Consider the following 11,735-nt stretch of genomic DNA (forward strand, 5'->3'; position numbering starts at 1 on the left):
ATCCATTACATTAAAATTTTTAACTAAACTTTAAAATAAAATTTGAAACCAACACTACACAGTACTCAATCAAAAGGAAAAGAAAAAACTTCTACCTTGAAATTGTTGTCTATCTCCGTTGCACTGCCGTGTAGATCCTCGTTGCTCTAGATGTTCTTGTTGGATGTATCTGGACGTTGATACAATGCTGAAGCTCACTGTAGCGATAGAATATGATGTGATGCTACTGCTACCTGACATCCAGCACCACTCGAATTCCGATTTGCTTTCGTCTTCGCCAGCTGTAACCAGCGCAGGTCACCGGTGTATACCTGCGTGTTGTATGGCAGTGGAAAGACCGAGTTGTCTTGTCTCCTTCTTCCTAGTGCTCCGCACCGATATGCTTCTGCACCGAAGTGCCTTCGCACCGGTGTGCCTTTGCACTCTCCTGCTTCTATGTGCCTTTGCACTCTTCCTCTTCGATGTGTCTTTGCACTCTCCTGCTCAGCACTTGTGGCTGTATATTGCGGCCTGGGTAGAGTTTGGGAAACGCCCTTTGTTGTTTCCTTCACCAGCTTGGCCCAGCACTAGGGCTCTCTTATGCAGCACGACTATACGTTTTAACGGCTGCTGCCAACAGGTCTCTACCTGTAGTTCAACCGTTGTCGTATTTAACGCGTGTAAACCAACCAGCGTTATTAAACTGTACGCTTCTATACACAACCTTCTCGGTTGAACGGCTATTACTGAATGACACCAAGCATCATGTCTACTGTTTAATTTTGATATTTCCTTCTCGGTTGTGGATGTCTTCTACAACCGTGTATCGAACTAAAAATCCCGAAGGTCTGTCATAAAGTTTGAAGAGTCTGATAAAGTTTGATTACAGCGTACAGGGTGATGAAATCTACATCAAGACTCTCCACAACGAAGTATCTCGAGCGGCGCGTCATCTCTGGAAAAGCGACATTTAAATCGCGACCGAAATCAATATAAAAAAAATCGGTTTCTTTTTCCCAAGCAGTACAAGTGCTCTAAAGTGCAAGACGCCATAGCTCTACCAAATAGAAATATATAGGGACATTGTCAACCACATCATTGAGAGGATGCTGCCAACAACAAATTGATTCAAATTCGCATATTTGAAAATATTCCAATGAGACCAAAAGTATCAGCACATTTGCACTGGATCATCGGTTAAATTGTGAAAATATTGCGTTGATAGAAAATAAAGCCATTTGTCGGTTACGTCACTTGTAATTGCTGCCACTTCCGACTTGTCCGTCGGAAGTGGCAGCAATTTAGTGTTCAAACTTTATCAATGACCTAAAAGTAACAAGTAACAAACCTGAAATTGTTGAAATCAGGAAAAGTTTATCGAAACATGCATTGATCCATACAAGGATAGGTAAGATTCTAATTTAATCATGAAATAAATTGTTGTAGAGCTGATTATCGTACGTAGTTTAATTTTATAAAACTATTATATCTTCGAAACCAGTCATTTGATCATCGAACTAATAGCAGATGAGAACGATTGTCTCTATTTTATAAATCGATAATACCATGGTTTAAACATTGATACTTGAAGAAAACTAAATATTTGAAAGAATTCGATCTTCGAACAAGTCTATCAAATACTGGAAATATGAATGTTGAATTACTCTACCAGATGTTGCTAGTGTACTTTACTACATATTTTAAATATGCTCTAGTTCTAAAGGCATACTATTGTTTTACTCGTGTTTCAAATATAGAAAAAATTGAACGGCTGCGAATGCTAGTTTTAAATTTGACAGAAGAATACGAGGGATAATAGTAAAATTTAAAACAAGGATTTTTGTTGATTTTCGCAAGTATTTGATGAACGTCATGTTATGATATCACTTTAAATATTTCTCATAATATCTCCTAGGAGGCACTATTGAGCATATGAAATCCTAAGCTCCTATAACTAGAAATGACAGCTGCTCAGAAGAGTGATGTTTTCGACAGAGTTTTTGTACAAGTTGGCTGGTTCTTTTGGGAGGAATTCGCACATGGTCGTCGTCGGTATTGATCAGCATTCCGACATCAATGCAGTTTACAAAATATACACATATTTGTTCCCGAGAATATTGGCTCCAAAGATCATTTGGATCCTCAATTTATCTTAGTTAGTCAATAACATGTTAAGTTTCAAATTCCAATACTAATAGATTTTTTTTAATCACTCGCGAGATGCTCGAAAAGTAATCATACTAAATATAAAACGATGTTTTGGTACTTCTTCATATCGATTCTCGATTCAGAAAGTGAACTTAAGGTAGTATTGTTATTTTTATACTACCAAATAATACTATGTTATGAAGAAAATAATCCAAACAAGACACCATTTATTAACAAAACAATATTTACTTACCGATCAAGTAGTTTAATTGAACAATACTACGTTATAAATTCGTCGTATCGTATTCTGTTTTGCACAAACGATCTCTCATCCACTACAATTTACAACCTAGATTTTCAAATCCTGATTCACTATTTAGTAACAATGCCGAATCACGTTCAATCACACAAAATGAAGCAATTTTGCACTAAATTATCGAGAGCACCGCAAAACTTTCAGATTTTTTTAAAGAACCATTAATACCGTTCATAAACACAAACCAACCGTACCACGCGATTCCAATAACACCAAAACAAACCACGCTTGTTTATCAGTATATCGATTTCAGAATATAAAACAGCTGATTGTTTGACGTTTCCATTTTGCGCCCTTCGGAAACGAAGTCTACACGCTAAACATGCGATACAACTATTTATGCGTAAAGTAAACAACAGTAGGGGCCGATCTATGACAAGAATTGAATACTTCATATTCAATTTTAACTCCGCTTTAAGCTACCTTGTGAATAGTCAAAAAAAAGGCGTGAACTTTACGTTAGCAACTGAAAATGTGCACAAACTTTATCCGCTGGAGAATAAAATGCTATGGTTTATTATTTATTACGGTTTATTTAAACAGTGCATCCGACGACACGACCAGGCACTCTGAAAAAAAATCGGCTTGAAAAATGTCCGGTAATGATTTACCATCAGTTACCAAAAATTGAGCGATCCCTCGTATTTGTTGTTGTCGTTTATTAGCGGCTTTAACCACGATTGGGTCGTTCACCGCACCCCTCGTATTTGATAAAAATGATCTTGTCGAGCAACACTGTTTAGTTGCTAGGAGCTAGTTTCCAAGGAGTCCCAATACATATAAACAAATAGTTTGCCACCGGAACAGAACGGGGGTTTGCTGCATGTAAATAATACAATGTGAAAATCGGATCTGGCTCATTTTCCTTCAGAGCAAAGTCGGTTTCCAATCTCTGTAAATTCACGGAAAATCTTATCAATAAAGACTTCATCCAGAAAAAAACGTCGAATCTGTCCTCCCGCCTCAGATGGCTGACGTGGACGACATCACTATAGCTTGAAATATTTCCGCCGAAAAAGGAAACATTACCGCATGATAAATTTGGTGTGTTAATCAAACATTTCTATGTCGTTGGCTGATTCGATGGAGCAAAGTAGAAGGTCGGTTTCAGGTTTCCCATTGCTAATGAAGTGAAAAATTACCAAACGGATTCAAATAGTTGACACAGTCGGAAAATTCCGATGCGGTGAGATATTGTAAGCTAAATGGCGTAATGGAAAACCGACCGACTTTCTCAAGGGTTTAATACACTCATCTTGAAAATTAGATACATAATCCACATATGCTAAGGACGTTTTGTCTATCACTATCCTCCGGATTATCACACTCATTTTCGATAGAACAAACCAACGTCCGCGTTATATCTTTTGACTAATGCACTGAAAAGTTAATGATAACCTAATGATTTTAACTCGGATTTTATTCACTACAAGAAATAACATGTTGAGCTGATTTCATTTGGGATGCTTTATTTTTTATACAACATCGATCACATGAATAATTTCCTACCGCTCCGACGGGATCCGACTCGATGCCATTTGCCTAAAATCATAATCAGTTCTTGAATGCTGCTGAATTGGTGCTGGCATTTCCAGTTCGCTTTCTGGAACATTTTAATACCTTACTATCTACATCATTTTACTATCTATCAAAAAGTCCTAATACTGCTCCATCTGAATGTGATCCTGATCACTGGTTCCTGAAATATAACTGCATGTATATAAATTTTGAATGTATCAATCTCTTAAGCAATTCTAAATATTTCTTTATCACAGTGATGTGGGCATCCTGAAAAGGACGGGGTTTTCAACGGATGGCCAGCTGCAGATGGCGAGGGATGATTTTCGTTTTCGTTGTCATGGGCAGCGTTACCGGCCAATTCCAACACTTCGGCAACCAAATACTCCATCACTGCCGCCAGATAGACAGACCGATGCACCAGCACTGACACGCTCGGCGTAGTTCCCCTTCCGAGGCAAACGATGGATTCTGCCGCCAACTGGGCACTTCAGACCAGCACTGTTTAAGCGGGACTTTGCCTTGCCCTTAACTGTTCCTCCTGTGTGCGTGTTTCTGCGTAAAAATTCCACAATACGCAGTTAACAGCTCGACGACCAATTCAGTACTGGCTGCCGCTCTGCTAACTCTCTCTTTTATATCGTTTCACTGTTTCCCGTTCTGCGTATAGGAAAGGAATTCTAACAAAGGGGACGTCCATCCACCGCTACAACTAGCTCGTATAAAAGGAAATGTGATGTGAGAAATAGCGTCATTTAAGTTAAAGCAGCCACTCTGTAAGCTGCCCTTACACGAGACAATATTATTGTCAATCCAAAGTATTGTCAATACCGTCAATCCAATTGACTTGGTAACTTGAGTCCGCATTTTTCGAACAAATCAAGCGTTTGAAGCTTCAAATATTGCAACTGAACATTGAAACATTGAGAGAAGAGTTCATTGCACATATTTTACAGTTTCTTCTCTGGAGAGAAAGTATTGTCGGATTGATGAGCAGTTTTGATTTTTTGACAATATTTTCGTCAATCCAATGAAGTTTCCTTTACACGATCAAAAGTATTGTCAATACTCCTTGTATTGACAATAATATTGTCACGTGTAAGGGCTGCTGTACGTACGAGACACCGTCAGAACGATAGCTCCGAAAACAGGTAGAAAAGCAGATTTGTACCATTACTAACACATTCAATTACGAACGACAATGCGAAAGCGAATGTTGAACACATCTTTATACTAGTATGGGGTCGTGTGAAAATATGCCTTGCGAAACAGGGTTGCCATATATACAGATTAATCTGTATTATCATTATTATTATTATTATTATTATTATTATCATTATTATTATTATTATTATTAGAATCACTCTTGCATACCGAAGATCGTAGATACGTTTAAGACCAGGCCATTGCAATTGTCTCGTACTGAAATTCCGAGAAGAATCAGATATCTTCGAACTTCATAGCTTCAATAAAAATAAACTACAAATTTGTTGTACCTAGCTTCCTATATTAGCAAATTAAAAAGGATTTGTTTCAAGTTTGGAATATATAGTTGTAGAATAGTAGCTGTTTAATGTAACTAATCTGTACTTTAATGTAGGTGTATCGCTTCAAATTCTATTAGTGAAAAAGAGGAAAGCTTGCACAATTCATACAATCAATCAACTAACTGATATTCGAAAAAGTGATGGGAGCGTGTCAGTTTTTTCGTATTCACGACATCCAGTTATGTCTCTGACATTACTCACCCGCCTTTTTTCATTTGAATCTATCCAACGACATATTTGATTCAAATACATTTTATGTACTGTAACAAACATTTGAATCCAAATTTTGAAATTTGAATGCATATATGAATATATTTGAATTTAACATGTATTGCCACACTGAATTTGATTCAAAGAGAGTTTTATTTGATACAAATTTTAATTCAAAAATAATTTTATTCGATTATTGCTTTTTTAGCAATTGTTTGAAGTTGACTTAAAGATTCAATATATTAGAATCTAATGTGTACTATTTTTCTGCGTGTGAAAAAAGACGCTTAAGTACGGATGAAAATCCTTTCTTTCTCGTGAAATACTCAAATTTTCACCGCACTAACACGATACAACATGTTCATTCGTCGAGGGTTTCACTGGAATTGACTAGACGGATTCAAACAGGTGTTTCTATTGGCAATCTAATACTACGTTCACACCTGCAGAAAATAACATGTTTCAACGATAGTAATATAAAGTTAAAACAGCACTGTTCACACTAAGATTATGTTATACGCATGACATATTACTTGGTATTGAGTTTGTTTAGAAACAAACTGCAAAAATGCCTACGCCGCAAGTAGGAAAGAGAAAAGTATTTTGACAACATCCGGAAAATAAGAAATAGGCCAGGTACTTCTCCTAGCTATGAAGAATATGATCGTTTCACGCTTATTGCCAACTTTTCGAAGATTTATTGCTTCAAAACGTTGGCCATTTATGAGAAATTTCAATTCAAAAACAAAAGTGGTTGTACCAGTCTGCGTTGCCAGGTCATTTTCCCAATAATCTGTATTCGGTGAAAAAATCTATCTGTACCATATCGGTATCAGAATCTCTTCTACATAAGTAGTAGAAAATGTCACCAAGAGGTGAGCAAAAAAGGTCCCACGACAAACCTTTGCTCATGTCTATTCAAGCTAAAAACCCAAATCGGTACTTATCTGAATGATCCGTGAATAATCGGTATTTTGGGAGTACATATCTGTATTGCGATATAGAGGTCAAAAATCTGTATAAATATCGAGAAATCGGTATATCTGGCAACGTTGGTACCAGTTTTCGGTTGTGTTTTATTATCATTACATGGCTACTTTGATGGAAAACTGCTGTTGTTAAACAGCTTGTCAATTGACATAGTCGAAAAGTGAAGGAAAATGCTAGCAGGGTTGTGCTTTACTGACAATTATATAATGTTATTTCGGGAAAACATGTTTTAATGTGACGTTTCTAAATATGAAATAACGCAAAAGTGAAACATGTTATTTCGCTTAAAACATGAAATCAGAGTTAAAACTTGTTTTAACTCATAGTGTGAACGCATAACTTCAGTTCGGTTGGGTTTATTTTGAACGCTACAGGAATATAGCTGGAGACGGTAGGAAACTATTTCTCATCATAATAGCGCATATTTGTTTAGGTTTGAGCATCTGCACGGTCCTTCACATAACAGTACATAATTCACGCGACGAAAAAAATCATTTGAAAATGACCAACATGACATTTTCTAACATGTTAAAATCGAAACTGAAATTTTTCATTGTTTAAAACAGAATCTTGGATGCTGCGAAAATAACAGAGGGGGCAAATTATATTTCTCTAAAATTAACTTTTCGCTTGAGCAAAACTTACAATTATCATCCTCGCACACGTACACTATTAAAAATTCGAAGATCTATTCATATGCAAATAGCACTTCAATTTAATGTGCTTTTTCATTTCAATACATAACCAAAGCTACTTGTATAAAGAGTTCATGTGCAAATTCACTAATATGCCAGTCGAGATTATTTTGCACCTAGCTTTGATGTGTTTTTCTTTTGGATGAGATGTGTTAAACACTTCATTTTCTAGTGGAAATGATTACAGCACAAATGTATGTGCAAAACACTTGATTCGGTCAACTGTCAATTGGAATATATGTGGAAAACAATGTAACATTCGTATGAAATTCATATAGAATCTAGAGGTAACGATATATCTTATCATTTTGATGTGCGTTTCAGATAAATGAAGAAAAACACAAAAAAATGTCCTAAGTGCAAATGAGAGTTTCTCTTCGTTTACTTTCTCTTTCGATTATTACGGTCCTATCGGTAATCCTTCTCTTTAACTCTTTACATAAAATAAGGACTGAACCCATCGACTTTCGATCTGTAGTTGAGAAATTGTTGGAAAATACAGGGATATGCCGTAATAACTGAAAGAGCAATTAAACAAAGAGAATCTGTCAGTTGCACTTGGGACCTTTTCTAATGTTCATCGAGAAATGTAACATGATTTTCACTAGATATCAACATGTTTTACACTCATTTCATAAGTTAAGTGTATGTTTTCATGAATTTGATGTGTTCTACAAATAGTGATAGTTCAAATGCTTTGTACATGATGCTGGCGTGCCTCTAGCTGTGAAACACAACGTTAGACAGCCCATCACGTACGCAAAACTACCATGTTGTTCTTTTCAGTGTCGATAAGGAAAATGAAAATGGATACACTGATAGTAAAAGACTCTCTGATTCTGCGGTGTTGCTCCATCTATGTGTGATGAATAAAACTGTTGAGCCAAGACTCAAACACTGTTCTCGTTTCCTGGTTGGTCCTACTATTCTTAGCCAAGAGCGAACGGGGTTTTCAATTTAATTTTAGTTCGAAAACTGAAGAAGTTTTAGTTGCTATTCCATACGGCCATGATTCATTCAAATTCAATTGAAGAAAAAATCAAACGGATTCATATTTTATCTTATATTTCTGAATTCGATCGAGCTTTAGTATGTACTTGTATTTGTATAGAATATACTATAGTAATAACGCACTCTTCTACGCACTATTTGTGTACATACGAACTGTATTGGTGTTTGATTGCTTACATTGTGTAACATTGCTTCAATATAGCGCACGCTAATTTTCTCTAGCCTGTTCCCTACCGAACGTACCGCTTCAAGTACTAAGCCTAGAAGTAGTCTAGAACTAAGCCTATCTATTTAGACGAACTAAAACTACAAAGGCGGGGGGGGAATAACAGATTTCGTTTGTCACTTAAGTAGCTTAACGGAAAGATTAAGGAATCCATTACAGAATACAATAGTCACGAAAAATAAAGCATAAACACTTTTCTCCGATGGTGTTTAACAACGACTTAAAAACGATAGTATCGGTACTAAGAATAATATTAATAATAATAATAGTAATAGTAATAATACACAATTAACACGAAAGTAAAATTTAAACCAACAAATTTTACACAAACTATTTAAGACTTTATTTGGTATGTTTCCGTTTCTGTTCTGTTCGCTCAATGCTTATGAGAGTTGATGTGTTTGCAGCAGTTTGTCCTTTTCAAATACGCGTACTTTTTTAAGTTAAATGTTATAATTAACTTTTAACGGTTTTTCGCTATGTGTATATAATATTATTCAGAGAAAATATTTGCCAACCGTCGATTGCAGTAAGTTAATAAAAAAGTGTATAAATATGTCGATTCCGTTCGACCTAACAATTCTAATAAGACTGGTGTTATATTTTGTTTGTTTTGATTACGTTTTCTCGTATTATTGATCACTAACATTATATTTTTGGTCACTTAAGAGATACACTTTTTATCATTGATTGTTGGTTGATACAGTTTTATTCAAATTTCTAAACAGTATCAAGTAGATAACGATTATAGTTCAGTTTATTCGTGAACAGAATGTTGTTTTCTAAAAGGAAACAAAAGCACAATAAAAATATTGTCAATAATCTATTTGCCGGTGCACACGACGCGTAAGGTTCTGATAAAAAAAAAACTTTGGAAGACGCTACTATTTAAACACGTTCTCGTTTATGATTGCCGATCGATGGTTTGAAAGAACCACTCGGTGAACCGACGAAGCTGTTGAACGGCGGCTTGACTTTCGTCCTGCAAGCGTCGATTTTCCTCGGTCAACCGCCGGACAGCGTGTTCCAGAGATCGTCGGCGACGTTGCTCCCGTAGCACCCGATCGGACAGCTGCGTCACTTGGCTCTGCAATTCCGGAAGGCTGGAACTGTTTTGCATTTGATGTCCACTGGCACCGCTACCGATCGATACCGGTGAGGCCGAGCTGGAATTGGAGGATAGATCCGATATGACCGGCGTCCCGTTACTGCTGCTGCCGCCGCCGCCATTTTGATGTGTCGTCGCAATCTGAGCATGTTGCAGCTGTTGTTGTTGTTTCAAGTGCTGCAGCTGCTGTTGCTGCTGTTGTAGTTGCTGTTGCTGCTGGACAACACCGTTCAGGACTTGGCTAATATCGTCGTAGTACACGTTCGCTTGCGGGTGCGATTTCGAAGCGGACTCGGTGAGCTGGAAAAAAGAAAGGAAACATAACGTTAGTGAGAGAGTAAGAGAGAGATAGTAGAGTGAGTGCTGATGAGTGGTATTCGGTTTTGGAATAGTAGGCGCTGTCGATGCACTCAGGCAGAAAAAAATGACAGATTTCACTTATCTCGATTATTTACTAAAATGTGTGTTCTGATATTTTATAAAATCGTCTATTTGTATGAAAAACTCAATAGGACATGATCGAAATTTCAATTGAAAATTTTACATTCAATTGAAATGTTTCAATTAGATAGAGTTTAAAAATCGATATGAAAATTTGAGTGCGCTGTCCAAGTTTATAAGTCCAAGAATTTTTTGAGTATGCAGCAGGAATGATTGATTTTCCATCTGTGCTCAATGTTGCGACATCGTCAGGTTGTCATCGAGTCGTTTGGTCTATAAACCAGAGGTGGAAATAAGCCCATTTTGCCCACGAAAATGTGAATTCCGATTGTGAATCAGAAAACCGAACACCGTGAATTAAAAATTTGGGTAGCAAAACTAAAATGACGATTAGTTTTTAAATTGTGGGAAGTGTATATTACACAGAGTAGCAGCAGACCATTATCCATTCGCGCTCTGTTTATAGCGAGACAAATTTGTTCTCATTCTCAGAAGACAACTATGCGCAGGCGAATAGCATTAGCTGCTTCCACAAAAACTCGTTCGCGCATTTAAGTACCGCGGCAGAAATGGATGTACAACGCAGATTCGTCATCTAACACTCGATGTGGATAGACTAATAGCCTACTACGACTAATTTCGATTTTGTTTTATCTTTTATTCACAGCTTTCTACCTACCCAAGCTATGGGTAAAACGCGCCATAGATCCGAGAAGGATTCAAAGGATGCTAAGCGTCTGAAGCCAAGTGATGTACAGGTAAACGACCGTTTGCTGAGTAACAACCAATACGCTGATCTGCCAGTTGATGTCGATGAGGAACTGCAGAAGAAGGAAAAAATGTCTTTCTACCTGAAGGGCTTCCCACCACGATCGGATTTCAACACACTGATCAGCAAAGGACTACAGGCAACAATCCTTTTATGTACTGAAGGCTACAAAATAACTGTTCCGGCTTTGAACCACTACAAAGGAGTGGAATTGTACCTGAAGCAGACAAAAGCGGAATACTTCACACACACGATATTGCCGCCAACAAATCTATGAAGGTTGTACTTAGAGGACTATCCGACATGATGGAAGTCGAACTAAAGCAGGCACTGTCGGAGGCTGGACTAAAGCCTTTGATGGTGTTTAAAATGAAGCGACATAACACGGACAAAAAGTATCGAGATCAACTGTACTTGGTCCATCTGGAGAAGGGCTCCATCACCATGAGTCAACTGAAAACGATTAAATCGTTATTCCATATAATCATCGAATGGCAAAAGTATAAACCGGTACATCGGGATGTCACACAGTGCACGAACTGTTTGAAGTACGGTCATGGGGCGAGGAATTGCCACATGAAAAGTCGGGGCGGGAAATGTGCCGAATCACACAATACCAACGATTGCCTACTAGATGACATCGCTGTAAAATGTGTGAACTGTGATGGTGACCATCCATCTACTAGCAAATCGTGTCCCAAACGTGCTGAGTTCACAAAAATTCGACAACAGGCGTCCCGTAAACAATCAACGCGCAAGAATGTTCCACAGAAGGAT

The 11,735-nt window shown here is 37.4% G+C and overlaps 2 protein-coding genes across 5 annotated transcripts in view; both read right to left on the minus strand.

The window, feature by feature from the left end:
- Nucleotides 1-2,699, minus strand: part of LOC131431933 (tRNA-dihydrouridine(16/17) synthase [NAD(P)(+)]-like) — a 224,728-nt gene extending 222,029 nt beyond the window's left edge. Inside the window, exon 1 of the mRNA XM_058597905.1 lies at nt 2,381-2,699. The gene's annotated coding sequence lies outside the window, so the exon portion shown is untranslated. The remainder of the gene's footprint in view (nt 1-2,380) is intronic.
- Nucleotides 2,700-8,451: 5,752 nt separating this feature from the next.
- LOC131431937 (signal-induced proliferation-associated 1-like protein 1) overlaps nt 8,452-11,735 on the minus strand; it is a 202,678-nt gene continuing 199,394 nt past the window's right edge. For all 4 annotated transcript variants that reach the window (XM_058597912.1, XM_058597913.1, XM_058597911.1 and 1 more), the window contains one exon: nt 8,452-10,048. In XM_058597912.1, coding sequence (XP_058453895.1) covers nt 9,545-10,048 — 504 coding nt within the window. In that variant the 3' untranslated portion in view covers nt 8,452-9,544. The remainder of the gene's footprint in view (nt 10,049-11,735) is intronic.

This window comes from Malaya genurostris, chromosome 2, assembly GCF_030247185.1.
Source record: "Malaya genurostris strain Urasoe2022 chromosome 2, Malgen_1.1, whole genome shotgun sequence".
Classification (NCBI taxonomy): domain Eukaryota; kingdom Metazoa; phylum Arthropoda; class Insecta; order Diptera; family Culicidae; genus Malaya; species Malaya genurostris.